This window comes from Bacidia gigantensis (assembly GCF_019456465.1).
Source record: "Bacidia gigantensis strain McMullin 20006 chromosome Unknown contig_125, whole genome shotgun sequence".
Classification (NCBI taxonomy): Eukaryota; Fungi; Ascomycota; class Lecanoromycetes; order Lecanorales; family Ramalinaceae; genus Bacidia; species Bacidia gigantensis.
In genome coordinates this window covers 289502-303762 of record NW_025408591.1, presented here as the reverse complement: position 1 = coordinate 303762, position 14261 = coordinate 289502, and the positions used below count along the sequence as shown (strand labels likewise).

At 49.5% G+C, this 14261-nt stretch overlaps 5 protein-coding genes across 5 annotated transcripts; 2 read left to right on the top strand and 3 right to left on the bottom strand.

The window, feature by feature from the left end:
- Positions 1 to 801: 801 nt before the first annotated feature.
- On the bottom strand, positions 802 to 3535 carry KY384_000902 (uncharacterized protein; the record flags this gene model as incomplete). The annotated part of the gene is made up of 4 exons (XM_044809435.1): positions 802 to 1480; positions 2607 to 2936; positions 3205 to 3276; positions 3444 to 3535. 4 exons carry the CDS (start codon positions 3533 to 3535, stop codon positions 802 to 804), a joined length of 1173 nt encoding a protein of 390 aa, XP_044673342.1.
- Positions 3536 to 3974: 439 nt separating this feature from the next.
- TEF1 (translation elongation factor EF-1 alpha) lies at positions 3975 to 6468 on the bottom strand (the record flags this gene model as incomplete). Its single annotated transcript, XM_044809434.1, has 16 exons — positions 3975 to 4004; positions 4055 to 4106; positions 4164 to 4243; positions 4300 to 4342; positions 4392 to 4810; positions 4858 to 4923; positions 4984 to 5259; positions 5308 to 5360; positions 5410 to 5590; positions 5701 to 5749; positions 5802 to 5842; positions 5892 to 5915; positions 5980 to 6002; positions 6283 to 6307; positions 6369 to 6376; positions 6423 to 6468. 16 exons carry the CDS (start codon positions 6466 to 6468, stop codon positions 3975 to 3977), a joined length of 1416 nt encoding a protein of 471 aa, XP_044673341.1.
- Positions 6469 to 6849: 381 nt separating this feature from the next.
- Positions 6850 to 9423, bottom strand: KY384_000900 (uncharacterized protein; the record flags this gene model as incomplete). The annotated part of the gene is made up of 1 exon (XM_044809433.1): positions 6850 to 9423. One exon carries the CDS (start codon positions 9421 to 9423, stop codon positions 6850 to 6852), a length of 2574 nt encoding a protein of 857 aa, XP_044673340.1.
- A 388-nt stretch (positions 9424 to 9811) lies between these two features.
- On the top strand, positions 9812 to 11665 carry KY384_000899 (uncharacterized protein; the record flags this gene model as incomplete). The annotated part of the gene is made up of 2 exons (XM_044809432.1): positions 9812 to 10139; positions 10947 to 11665. 2 exons carry the CDS (start codon positions 9812 to 9814, stop codon positions 11663 to 11665), a joined length of 1047 nt encoding a protein of 348 aa, XP_044673339.1.
- A 947-nt stretch (positions 11666 to 12612) lies between these two features.
- On the top strand, positions 12613 to 14229 carry KY384_000898 (uncharacterized protein; the record flags this gene model as incomplete). The annotated part of the gene is made up of 1 exon (XM_044809431.1): positions 12613 to 14229. One exon carries the CDS (start codon positions 12613 to 12615, stop codon positions 14227 to 14229), a length of 1617 nt encoding a protein of 538 aa, XP_044673338.1.
- Between the last annotated feature and the right edge of the window lie 32 nt (positions 14230 to 14261).

Genomic DNA, 14261 nt, shown 5'->3' with positions numbered 1-14261 from the left:
CCGACCACTGACTTCCTCGACTCTCTCTCCATTATCGATTAATATTCCTCGCATGGTGTCCAATATGTAGGATGAAAGAGCAGTTTCTGGAGGAAGTTGGGGACTATGACGGCGTTGAGGAGTCCTTTTCAAAGGAGAAATTCGTGTGATTGGACTATCTGATCGTTTGACGTCTTGGCTGTGTATTCGAAGCCCGATTTATTTCTGACAGACCAGACAGAATCTCAAAGAGCCATAACGTACCGCAAGATTGTTTGCAAAGTGTCGATATAATCTGATCTTGAGCACACTCTGCCACTGCAAGAGAGAAAGAAAAAGCCGCTATTGCTTCCCCTGAATGCATCAGTCGTTTTCTCCAGCCCCTTTCACCTCAAGATATACGACTAAGAAGTCGTATGTTTAGGTGACACGGCGATTTTCAGCCCGTATATAACGAGCTGGCCTCCCATTTCCCATCAAGTATTCCAGCAGCGCTTTTATTTCGCCATAACATTATCTGGCCTGGATCAGGTTCATCAACACACCGCCACAAAATTTTCTAAGATGTATGCCTAGCACAAGACGATCTCATCCGTGCTGAACGATCTTGGCGACTATCAATGCTGAGGATGTTTCTAAAAGTCTCTCTGTATACCTCAAGTCACTCGTCTTCACTGACCATACAAATGATCCAATTACCTCATTAACGAATCCTAACCCCTCAAATACACCTCAAAACCTAGTCCTCACGTTCCCTCTGCCCCCCCCCCCCTTCCATTCCACAACACGGATACCTTACCCCGAATCCCCACCCTTTCCCCTTCACTCCTCAGCCCTCAACCCCACAACCAACCTCCTCGTCTCACTCCCCGGTTTCGGCACGACCTCCGCCCACTGCGCTGGCTCCTTTGGCGTCAGTGTCCCCGCGGCATCAATATCGATCATGCATTTCGCCCACCCTTGCACTACCAAGTTCGCTAGATATCTCGTGCCCCAGAGTTCTTCGTGATCGGCTTCTGTGCGGTCGGGGAAGGAGAAGTGGAGGGTGCATTTACTGTGGTTGGGGTTGGTGATATTGGATGGAAGGGAGAGGGATGAGCTGGATGGTTTTTTGTCATAGCTTGTGAGGTCGTTGGTGGTGGGGTTGGTGGAAGAAGTGAGATCGAAGGGGACAGGACCATATGGCGTCCTGGCTTTTGCTGGGTTGTTGGTGAAGAGAAAGGGGCTGAACAGGGTGTCGGGGAGGTTGATGACGAGATCTTTGCAGACAGTTGGGTCGCCCAGAATGGTACTCGGTGGGTGGGGTTTGCATGTTAAGCCGAAACGGAGGGCTGCTGGGACGATTGCTGCGGGAGGTGCTGCGCAGGAGTGATAGGAGAGGGTGAGGAGGATGAGTGCGATTTTCAAGTATGAGTGAGGGGTGAAAGTGAGCATTGCGGTCTTCTTCTCGTAATCATCTCCACCTTCGAATGTCAACGAGACTTCGGTTGAGGCTTTGCGACTGATGATGAGACGAGTATATGGGAATCGCCATTGGTGCTCAAGGCGGAAAATAGACCATATCTTGGAGGCGGACGGTACAGTGTGAAATGTCAGGATGAAGTTACATTTTCCACCTCTTGGTCAAGTGAGGCTGGAATCTCTTAGCTTACGGCACCTTCGAAGCTCTGTTGTTCCTTCTGAATTATCCGTCAGACAGAAACCGCTTGTGTCAATTCCGGGTCGCGTGGAGGTAAGACAATGCTTTAGGCGCACCGAGACTGTCTTCTTTGTTGGAACTTATTATTGTTTATGCCCTTAGTGGTCGGACGCAATGTTGAGCCCCAAAGCGATCATACACCAACAATTTTAATGATTGCATCTGATGGTATAGCGGGCTGTCACGTTCTCTGCCTTTACTAATGACCTCGAATTAGACAAGTAGAAGGTACTCTATGATGACGAAGATCCCCATTCAAAGCATGAAGCATCAAACACAGGATTGTTCATCTTGGGTCTTTCCCTGAGGCTGAATGAATATAGAGAAACGTCAAATACGTAGATGATGCGGGAGTCCACAGATCCAAATGCAAGTACTTTGTATGTGACCAGATTGCAATATTTTTTGTGAGTGATGAAGCTTGATCTTCTATGTTTAACAACAGAGAACGACATACCATCTTATTTGTCCAAAGTGGAGAGAATGCTTGACTAGACTTGAGTCCGCTTCATTTATCTCAAAACATCGAATATTATTGCAACGAGACTTGACTTATCATAAGAAAGAAATGGTATGGAAACAAGCCTACCTCTCAAGTATCTCGCCTCGCTCTCTATCAAAATCAGACACAAACATTCAATTCGAGAAGCGAATCGCTTCGTCCCAAGAATACCACCCCCTCACTCTCCCCCTTTCCCACTAAACCTCTCGCCCCCTACTCCTCCCTCTTCTGCTCTCTCATCGTCCCTTCACCTCTCACGTCGCCATCACCCCCCTTCACGCCTTAGCTCGCCTCTCTCAGCTACTCGCTACCCCCTCCCCGACCTCAGACGTCGGCAAGATCCCTACACCAACCTTCGCCCTCTTGGTCCCCTCGACCCAAACCTCCCACCCCTCCGTCTCAAGCGGGTAGAACATATCATTATACTCTAGGATCTTCTCGAATGCTGCTTTTGCTATTCTGACTTCCAGCCCTGTTACCCCAGCCTTTTGCCCAACCCCACTTCCTCCATCATCTTCACCCCTAGGCACCAAGTGTTGTTTCTCGCTTTCAAGCTCTAGGATCCCACCGCGCTCAGGAACAGCGAAGAATTCAGGCGGGACGCCGGCGTCGCTGATGATAGTGACGATCCTGACGTCCCCGCTGGTGTTTGTGCGCGACGAGATGGAAGAGGAAGGGTTCATGGCTGTGAATTCGGCGGAGAGGGATTGCAGGAGGGAGTGGAAGTGTGCGTGGGCTGTGCCGCGCATGGCGTAGCTGTGGATTGTTAGATATGGGTGGGGGTGGAAGATGTGGGTTGGGGCAGGGGGCAAGGGGTGCGTGGAGGTGGGTAGAGGGGTGAAGAGATAGGGAGAGGGAGAGAGAGAGAGAGGAAGAGGAAGTGAGGAAAGAGCTTGGAGGAGGGAATTAAGATGGGGTACGAGTATAGGAGAGAGGAGTGAAGAATGTAAGGAGAAGGGGGAAGTAGAGGAAGAGATGAGGGCGAAAAAGAGGAGGAGAGGGCAATGGAAGGCGAAGTGCTTACCCTGATATTGCTGTCAGGCGGAGTGTGCTTGCCGAACCGTCGATGGGGACGATGAAGGGAGGTTTAGGCCAGCTAGATAGGACGGGTGTCAGTCGTGAAGGTGGAGAAGGATGTGATGAGCGGGGAGGTTGAAAAGAGGGGAACGGAAATGGTTTTTAAAGGGAGCGATTTAAGGGATTAGAGGGATGAATGGTTGAATGAAGGCGAGAGGTGGATGGCGACGAGGTAGAAGAACGTACTTATGAGCAGTAACGTTAGCTGGCAAGCAAGCCACATGCTGAATCGAGATCAGCAATGCGGCGACGATGGCGTTGGCTGAGAAATTGAGCATCTTGATGAGGGCAGACCGAATGTCAGATTCGCACACGAGGGCGAAAGACCTGTAGGTGAATGGAAACATCACACTTATTATCTGGCAGGGAGGGAACCAGTTTTACTATTTTTGCTCGTGATGCCCCACCATGTTGCAGCACTGCCCTTCGCTTGAGTAGCACTGGAGTCGAAATAGAGGCAGACCCACCAGTTGCGCTGAGACCAGTGGAGACTGTGATTTTGGCGGTTGGAATGGAGCCGTAGAGATGGAAACGTGTAGTATAGCGAGTTTGTGGATGAATTGCAAACGGGAATTGACGAGCAAGGTTCTTTTCTCTCTATCGTACTTCTACCAGCAATACCTGAATGTGGCCTCGATCCTTGCTCTATCCCTCAACCCATCCATGCCCGTCCATGCCGCGACGCCGGAATCAAAATAAATTTGACCCTGCCGAAGCTTATTTACCTTTGGTAGCCTTCTGGGCAGCCTAGAATGATGGTCAGTGAACACGTAATGAAGTTTAAGACGTTTACATACCTTTGTGACTTTTCCGCCAGCCTTATCAGTCTTCACGACGGATTTGATGACACTGAGAAAAATGAATCAGCACCGAGCCTGTCACTCTCACTTTGAAGAGGATACTCACCCGACTGCGACTGTTTGTCTCATGTCACGCACGGCGAAACGACCCAGGGGAGGATAGTCGGTGAAAGCTTCAACGCACATCTGCAGGGGCATGGGTCAGTTCGGATTCTCAGCGGTAATTCGGCGGAGAAACTCACAGGCTTGGATGGGATCATCTTCACGATGGCAGCATCGCCAGACCTATGGGTATTAGCTTGAGTCGAACCGGAGCCAACTATGTGCTACTCACTTGATGAACTTAGGAGCGTCTTCAATCGACTTGCCAGTACGTCTATCGATCTTCTCAAGCAGCTCGGAGAACTTGCAAGCAATGTGGGCGGTATGGCAATCCAAAACGGGAGCGTAGCCGGCACCGACCTGACCAGGATGGTTGAGAACAATGACTTGAGCGTTGAAGGAGTCGGCACCCTTTGGAGGGTCGTTCTTGCTGTCGCCAGCAACATTACCACGGCGAATTTCCTTGACTGAGACGTTCTTGACATTGAACCCAACGTTGTCACCGGGCATACCAGCGGCAAGCTGCTCGTGGTGCATCTCGACGGACTTGACTTCAGTGGTGACGTTGGAGGGAGCAAAAGTGACGACCATGCCGGCTTTGATTTGTCCAGTCTCAACACGACCGACAGGGACCGTGCCAATACCACCAATCTTGTACACATCTTGAAGAGGGAGACGGAGTGGCTTGTCGGTAGGACGGCTAGGGGGTCAATAGCATCAATGGCTTCGAGAAGAGTCTTGCCAGTAACCTTGCTCTTGGTTTCCTACGAGGCACATCGTGTCAGCTGTTCTGCTCAGGATGAAATTCTACACTGGTCACTAACCTTTTCCCATCCCTTGTACCACGGGCATTTGTCGGAGACCTCAAGCATGTTGTCGCCGTTGAAGCCAGAGATAGGGACAAAGGGAACGGTCTTGGGGTTGTAGCCGACTTTCTTGATGAAATTGCTGGTTTCCTTGACAATCTCATTGAATCGGTCTTCCTTCCAGTTGACTGTGTCCATTTTGTTGCAAGCGACAATGAGCTGTCGTACACCAAGCGTATAGGCAAGTAGGGCATGCTCGCGGGTCTGACCATCCTTGGAGATACCGGCCTCGAACTGCAACGCCGGTTAGATCGAGGCGAGCTGCAGGGGAAAGGGACATACTTCACCAGTGCCAGAGGCGATGATGAGAATAGCGCAATCAGCCTGCGAGGTACCTGGTCATATTTCAGTATTGAATGATCGCCCAGATCGATCGATCCATACCAGTGATCATGTTCTTGATGAAGTCACGATGCCCTGGGGCGTCGATGACGGTGACGTAGTACTTGGGTGTTTCGAACTTCCATAGCGCAATATCGATGGTGATACCTCGCTCACGCTCGGCCTTTAGCTTGTCGAGCACCCATGCGTACTTGAAGGAGCCTTTCCCCAATTCTTGGGCTTCCTGTGTACCTTGTCAGCCAATCGTACTCTCAGATGTTTTTTTGGCGGGGTGCAGATCCGAGCCCCACCAAGCATGACTCGAAAATGCCCCGGCTGCCTGGACGAGCGTACCTTCTCGAATTTCTCGATTGTTCGCTTGTCGATACCGCCGCATTTGTAGCTATAGAGATGTCAGTGAGATGAAACCTGATAGCTGAACGACTGCGCCTGACATGAGATGGCCAGTGGTGGTACTCTTGCCGCTGTCGACGTGCTGCTCATATTCAATATCTTTCTCTCTGATATGATGATGCTATACTGACTCCAACAACGACAACGTTCACGTGCTAAAGAGGAATTCCTAGTCAGCGCTGCTTTGTGAGAGCGAGGGTGCTCGGGTGTGAGACTCACAATCTTCTCTTTCCCCATGGCTACTGTTTTCGCTTGTTACGTTTTTCGGGTGTGTTGATGGTAAAGTCGTCAAAAAAAAGAATGCGCTGCTCGGATACGATTAGCTTTCGATGATAGCGGTGGACTGTGAATGGGCGTACTGTGCAGACGTTCAGCTTGTGAATCGGTGTGCAGACGAGAGATCAAATTTTTTGGCGGGGCACTGCTGCTTTTAATGTGCGCCCAGCGTTCCCGCTAAGAGTTCGCGCTAGGCAGGTTTCGGCGGCTTACACTTTTTTGCCACCACCTTGGTCCATCACGTACCATAGTAAACATGTTGTACCATTGCCTATCGTCACGCATAGTCATTTGTGTCAATTCGTTAGGAACTTCTACTCATCGTCAAGAACTCTGAAAGCTGTGTTCTTAGATCATTTTCATCAACACTGTGACGTCAATCTTACCTTTGAGGCGTGTCTTGATGCCCAACGCCTGAGGTCGTGCACGCATAGTGACGAAGATCAACGACATGCGGACGGCTTGAGGGCATTGCGAACAAATACATTGGCGTAGCTACGTAAATGCAAGTGGTACTCAAGCATAGATGAATCAAGCGAGGCCAGACTAGGTTGCTTTCAATTTGTTTAGCTCGAGTTCCAAATGGGGTATCATAACGCTGTGTAATATCAAAAGCGCCTTCAATGCATCTGCCAAGACCAGGAAAGACAGTAATCGAGGTCAACAAACTCACACAGTCCTCTCATTCTTGTCGAATGGGCGGGGCTCCTAAGAAATATGTTAGCCACTCAGATCTTGAGTCAATGCTTCGTGACTCACCAATGACCCATCCAATTCCAGAGGCAAGCCCTTGTGTGAGCATATCACGTTTCCTTACTGGGGCTTGCCCTTCTGCAGCATCAGAAAATTCATCGTCGGATGTTTCGACGTGCGCACTCGTTGCTCCCCTGATTTGGTGCTACCGTGAAGCGGAAACGCATTTTTGCTTAATGCAGCGGCCGCTCCTCTAGCCACTTCGAAAAGGCCCATTGGTGCCTCCTCCAACATCGTGCTGCGTGCCGCGTCGCGAGGCTTCTGTCTTACCGGCGATGGATCGTCGCCGAAGTCGCCAGGAATGATATGCCGTTGCTCCTTCTCGGCTTGTTTCTCTTCTGCAGCATCGCGTGCAAGAAGCTCTGCCATCTGCTGCTCAGTCTGTTGCCATACGCCGAGCAGTTCAGCAAGTGCTGAAGGAGGCGCAAGAAGTAATGCCTGGGATAGTATTTCCAATCGCTGCTCGAGTCGTCGAATCGCAGATGTACCAGAGTCACTGGTCGCGAAGCTGCCCGTTGCATAGGCAGCCCGCCAGGATATGTCATCGTAAAGTAACGGATGTTGCTCCGACTCCATATCCGGCTTCGTGACTGTAGAGAGTCGATTCACAACATAAGAGTACGCTGTGTCAAAGTCATCCTCGTTGAGAGCAGCATCAATTGCCATTTTTATTACCCTTCGTCTTGCGATAAGCTTGTCGTAGTCAAAAGTAGGAGAATTCTGGTCTCCTTCATCAAGGTTGTTTGTTGTGGCACCTAGGCCCGCAGTGACTAGGTTTTGCCCGATCTCAAGAAGATCATCAAGATGAGTGTAACTTCGAGAGTTCTGGTCAAGTATATTGCCTATCAAAGACATGGGATCTTTGTGCGCTCTGATGTTGACAGGTTGAAATGGAAGTCCCCGTTGTAATTTCAATGAGTAGAAGGACATAGAATGTGTCGCAGAAAGTAGGGCGCCAATTTGATTAAAACGGCGTGATGCAGGGTAGTAGCTTTTGAAGCTCGATATGATGTCAGAAGCTTTCTTGATGCCGCCTCGCGTTCTGTTGCCATTACTGGCAGCATCATAGGCCGAAAGGGCGGCGTCGATGATAGTCTCCTTGACTGTACTTGAGGGCAGAGGTGAGTCTTTCTTGCAGTAAAGGTTCATTGGCAAATTGTAGCAGCCTGAGTCGAGCATGGCACGAAACGCGCTGTTCTCGAGTTCGAGAATCGGTATTCTCCCGAGCAGCCCCACAGGTTCATTTGAATGGCCGTTTGATACGATCTCCCAGTCATGAAGCCATAGAAGATTGACCCTACAGGCTGCCCAGCTGTCGTCATCATTTCGTCTCGCTTTGGCTTCTTGCAGAATTCGCCCTAGCTCCGTCATTTGCCCCTCTACCGAAGCGAACATTGCTAACTCTACGACTTCGCCGATGGTTTTGCGACATCCAAGATCGTTCAGTGTGAGAGCGGAGGCTAGAGCAGCGCTGACGAAAGCTACTGCTTCAGCAGAAATATGCGTCAGCGGATTACCGATCCGAAGCAGCGCATTACGTAGAAGTAGTGCCTGGGATATACTGTGGACGTAATCTTGGGATACTTTTCTGGCAGGGCGATCTCGAGGATCGAGGGGCACTTCCAAACCTGTAGTCCTCGCGACCTGTTCAATAATGCGGTGAGCGGCTTCCAGGCTGCCAAGCGAAGCCTCTCGAGATGCATAGATCGCTGCGAGTCCAGCTTCGGCGTATCGGTCATTGTAACCCTTCCCTCCGTTCGGTGTCATAATTCCTTCGCCCCATTCCCCGTAATCAACATCCTCCGGACCTTGCCACCGTATCAGAGTATCCGCAGTGGTCGAGAAGTCACTTGAGGCAAGATCAACGATCCACTCATAGACGTGCGACCATCCACTCTCTGTTGGATCTTCGGTAGCCTCTTCGGGCTTCAGGGTTCTAAAATGATCCAGCTTACGCCTCTTTCGTGTACTTTCTCCATACATCCATGGACCAACAATGCCTCTCAAGTCGCGGGCAGTCTCGTTAGGCCCTGAACTGTCGACTTTGTCAAGACTTCTGGGAATTAAAGATCCGACGACAGCGCTATCTCCCAACTGCTCGATCATATTGAGAGAAAGCACATGGTCTTTCTGCTCACGACCGCTGTAGTCAAGTCGCAAAAGAGGCAGAAGGTTGGAGACCATCCATGTCCGCAAAGCTCGAGAATGCTCGACGAAGGGTTCCAGAAGGCGACGAATGAGGTCTAGCGAGCCTGTAGCAGCCTCTATGCGGTGTGCTCGATGGACAAGAAACGAGCTGAAGGGATCAGCGTCGTCGCCCATTGGGTTTTCGGGGAGGGCAAGAGGAAGCAAGCGCAGTCTTCGTAATCGGCGCCGGGCTTCATCAATTGAGGGTTGGTCTGCTTCAGTAATTTGGACATCCTGATCACTTGTATTCCGCCTCTTGTCTCGCTCGATATCTTGAAGAAAGGTAGTATACGCTACAGGGTCCAAGCTCTCTGGAAGGTATGTGAGAATTATGCGTAAGACTAGCTGAGCATCAATATTTGAGGTGGTATACACTTGTTGTAGATTTGTGATGTCTTTATTCTTTGCTAATTCGACAGCCTGGAGAGCCAAATGAGCTTTGGTCATATCGTTGTAGGTGCTACCCTGAGCACGGTGCAAGCTTGGTGAGAAAGCAGCCATATGCAATTGACGGTAAGTCTACGGCAGACGAGGCCTCGCAAAATGCATAAAAAAGCCGCGTTCACTCCTTCCTTCCTCCCCTCCTTCTTCAAGTAACAATGTTTTCCAAAGGTTTGTCGTTTGCACATGCTCATGGACCAAGGCAAATGTTGGCCTTCTAGATCTCCAGCAGCTGAAGACCAGTCAAGCTAGCTGGGCGCATAACCGCCCTTGCGTATTGCCACTGTCGTTTCCTGCACCTTCCGTTTCGTAATTCCCTCTGCTGCCATGATCGTTGCTATTTTGTCTTTCTACCCACGTTTTTCTCGCCGTAAGATGAATGGTTGAGAACATAATGCTTGACAGCTTACCACAAGAGCTACTGGACAATGTCCTTCGATATGCAAGTGCTTCAGTCTTGAAGCTCATTGTAATACTAAACATGAAGCAGATACACAAGAAAGACCATCTGCTTCAAGTCTCTAGTGTCTCACGAAGACTTCGTCCTCTAGTTTTTGCAAGGCTTTTTAGAGTCATCATTGTCAACTCTACAGACGAGAATGACCCGCAAGTCTTTCGAGATAGACCTTATTTTGCCGTCTCGAAAATCACAAATCCTTTTCATCAACAGATTTTGCCAGCTATCCGACACATCAATCTCAACAGTCTGGTTGGGCCGGGAGGTAAAGACCGTCCATTGTCAAAAAGTGTCCACAAAGATCACAACAAGATTCTGCTTGGCAATGGACTAATCGAATTGCTTTCGGCGCTACCTCCACACCAGCTTGAAAGCTTTGGGTACCTTTCCAATATACTTTTTCAAAACCAACGCTGACGTGTGCAGCTGGAACACAAGAACTTGCATTAGTCCAGATCTTTTTGGACCTAATGGTTATCTAGCGAGCCAGAGTGCCTCGCTTAAGAAACTCTCCATAGTGACTCCTGGTAATTGTCCCACGTGGTCTTTACCACTGGTAGAATTTCAAAATCTACAAGCGCTTTCCTGGAAGGGCATTAGATGTGTTGCCAATTGTAATGCTTTGACAAACTTTTTGCAAAATCAGGACTTCAAGCTTATTTCATTAGAACTTGACTTTATTGATTGGGCACACTTATGTCGGACTCACAATAGGTCTGAGCATGACGATCCAGGCTGGTTACTGAAGCGTCTCATTCCGAAACGTCTTCAAGGGTACGAAGGCTCCCTACCAAATCTCAGGAACTTGTCACTTTCGGGGATCTCCGTCGGAGGGCAACCGAAAACTGTGATCAAGTGTTTGAATCTCGAAAGGCTCGATAGTCTACGCCTGTGTAGATGCCCTGGAACGAAGAGGCTATTAAGTCACCTGATAGCAAGTAAGCACCCACTGCAAGTGAACCGGGTGGAACTTATGACTTCCCACGCAAAATGCATCTCCGCTTTTCGAGATCCTCAGGACATCTTCTTACTTTTCCACGGCAAGTCGGCAGACTTGACTTATATCTCTAAGATTCTGACATTTCGCCATACCTTGCGAAGACTCGTGTACCATCGCCGTGCATACGGCGGGTACGGCTTGGGGACTATGCTGACGAGTACTACGATCGCGCTTTAAGAGACACTGTCCATGAGCAAGACTTTTTCCAGAAGCTTGTCGAGATCATCACCCAATCCAAGTTTGAGTGTCTCGGTATCTGTGACAAACCTTCTGATCTCCTTGGGTTTGGCGGTTTCCCTACGAAGGGCGCACCATTAAAGCTTCTTCATCTTCGATTCGCGGGCAAACCTCCGCCTATGGCTAAGTCGATCGATGAAGATGAGTTCGATGACGATACTATAGATGAATACATACGAGCCCAGGACCAAGAAGAATCCGAGGAAAATGAGCAACCTGAACTCTGGGAATTCGGCCATGGCCTTGAATGGAGAGAGAAAGAAGAAAAAGAAGTAGAGGATTTTGCGGACTGGGCATTTGGCCCTCTTGGATTTCCTAAGCTCGAAGTTCTCGCCTTGGGAGACTTCTCGCACAACGGGCGCTTCGCAGATAGCCAAGGCTTATGGTGCAGAGTGAATGACGATCCTCCTTGTAGGCAGTGGAAGCCTGTGACACCGCAGGACGTCAAAGAGAATGAACTTATCGAAGCAAATATGGATATGCTGTCGGCATGCCCTGTCAGCCCTTTATTTTGGGCCTCTGCACATCCACAGGTCTTTCCAGGCTGGATGTAGAATGATCCTTAGTACTTTGCTCTTGCTCGAGGGAAGAAGGGAAAGTCGATTTACATGGCAGGATTTGCCTTTGAGGACAATGGCTATACACTTGGAATTATAGCTCTACGCTGTAATCGTAGCTTTTGAAGTTACGGCTTTGACTTGAAACCCTGGCTCTACATTGTTCAATATGTTTATTCTCATATAGTAATCTTACGCTTTCGCCAGAAAATTACGGCAGACGATGAAGAAGGTTCCGCTTATATCGTCCCCTTTGCACCTGCCATTTTCCCTCTCGATCTCCCAGTCAAATTAATTGTCAACTGAGGTGGACACTCTACCTGAGGCATGGAACAGTCGCTCGACGCTCATTTCCATGGGGTGTGCCGTCAAAGATGCGCATTCAATGTCAATAGAGACCCATGCAAAGTAGTCTTCACCATTGTCACCGTCAGATCAAGGCCAAAAAGCTGGCGTGCTCGATGTTTGTCTGTAACGCAGTATGGTCCAAAGTCTGCCCTCTAGAGTCCTGAGGGCAATCTTTGGATACGCAAGTCTATAACGCTACATGTGATCAAGCGTGAGGCTAAAAGAGATCGTAGATTCACCGCAGGGATGACCTACTAAGTCTGTCAGTGGTGTGCCACAAATTCCGTAATCTGGTGTTCTGGAGACTTTTCAGGAGCATCACCATACGCTCGAGCTCCACTACAGATCCATGGGCATTCAATTCAGACCTCTATTTCAGTGACGCCGGACTCATTCAAGCCATTAAAATCCTGCCTGTTATCCGAGAGATACATTTCACTATCCCATCAGAGGCGAGAGGGATCGTGAGACCTGAAGGCGTTCAAGGACGATGCCCACATCATTTTCACCAGATACCGTGCATGAATGCCCTTTGTTGTCCCGAAAAAGGCTGGAAAGGACGTAAACCATCAACTCGTGTCAAGCGACCACGAATAATGATTCCTAATGATTTTGAGCCTCATGGCAGTAGTCATTACATGAGTAAGACTGCTATCGATATTCTTCAGCTTCTTTGTACTTTCAGTTCCTTGCAACTTGACAGTTTCAGGTCAGTCCGCCGCATGGCAACGGTGTGCTTGCGGGCTTACATCAAATCTAGTTGGGACGTGGGGACGTGCTTCAGCGACTCTATACTGGGCCAAGATGGGTACCTCGACTGTCAACAGCATCATCTTCGCTACCTTTCACTCGTTACTGCTGGCGAATGCTATACTTCGAGCGTACCATTGGTGGTCTTCTCGCGATTGGAAACACTAGCTTGGAAGGGAATTCGATGGGCACCACAATTTGATGCTCTGAACACCTTCCTTGTTAAGTACGACCTCAATGTGAAGTCACTTGAGCTTGACTTTATCTCTTCAGATGATGTGGAACGTATGGAAGATGCCCCTTGGGAACCTCGTCTTGCCCAAGCCCAAGGCTTCCTACGATGCATGGTTAGGCGCCGCGACGATCTTTTTGAACCTACTCTGTGTTACCTGGAGCGCCTTTCGCTCACATCCGGATCATTTGGAGGCCCATTGAATTCTATGTTTGCTTTTCTGAACCTCCACAGAGTCAAACATTTACGCTTGATTAATTGCAAAAGGACTGCCTCGCTCCTACTCCAAATATGGAAGTCTCAGTTCAACATCCTTGCCTCCAGAGTAGAATTGGTACTCACGATTCCAACCCGACATCCGGCAGAAATTTGGGAGTTCTTGCTCGTTCTTGCCGAGCCAAAAGACCTATTCATCCTCTTCAGCTGCGTTGTACCCCACGTAGACTTATTCCAGGCTCTCTACCGATATCGTTTTTTCATGCATAGGCTCACTTATCACAAAAGAGAACCCAGAATGGTGGCAATAGACACTGATACGATCCAAGAATGGGTCGATGCACGCTGCGAGGATCTCTTGTACCCTAGCCTCATCAGTCTCTTGCGCGACGCACTCCACCTGACGGCGCTCGGCATCTGCGACAAACCTTCCAGCCTACAAAGCGCCCTACAAGGGAACGCCAAAGACTTTACGACCATCAAGCTCCTCCACCTCCGCTTCACCGGCAAATCGCAGCCCAAACCTAAATTCGCAGACGAAGATGACTACGGGGCTGGCGACACGTTCTTCACACAAGCGCTACACGATCTCGAACCATCGACGAGCATAGGTCTTGACCTCTGGCCTCGCGACTGGATTGCAGAAGAAGCAGAAGAACTCGAAGAATTCGCCGACTGGGCATTCAGCAGTGAAGGCTTCCCGAATCTGAAAGTGCTTGCCTCGGGAGACTTCTCGCATGATGGTCGCTATGCTAGGAGTCAGGCTATGTGGTGTCGGGTTGAGCACTTAGCAAACGAGGACAATGACAGGATCAAAGCGGGAGGCAGGGGAGATAAGGGAAAGGGAAAAGAAGTAATCAGGGCCGGCTCAAGGATTTGCTATCGTAGAATGACAGGGACGGAGATTAGAAAGGATGAGTTTGTTCAGGAGAATATGGATATGTTGGCTTCGTGTCCGGTTACACCCTATTTCTTGGAGTATGCCCGGAAAGACAGGTTTCCGGGCGTGGGGTAGAGGAATTTTGCTCCAAGTGGGGATTAGGTTGA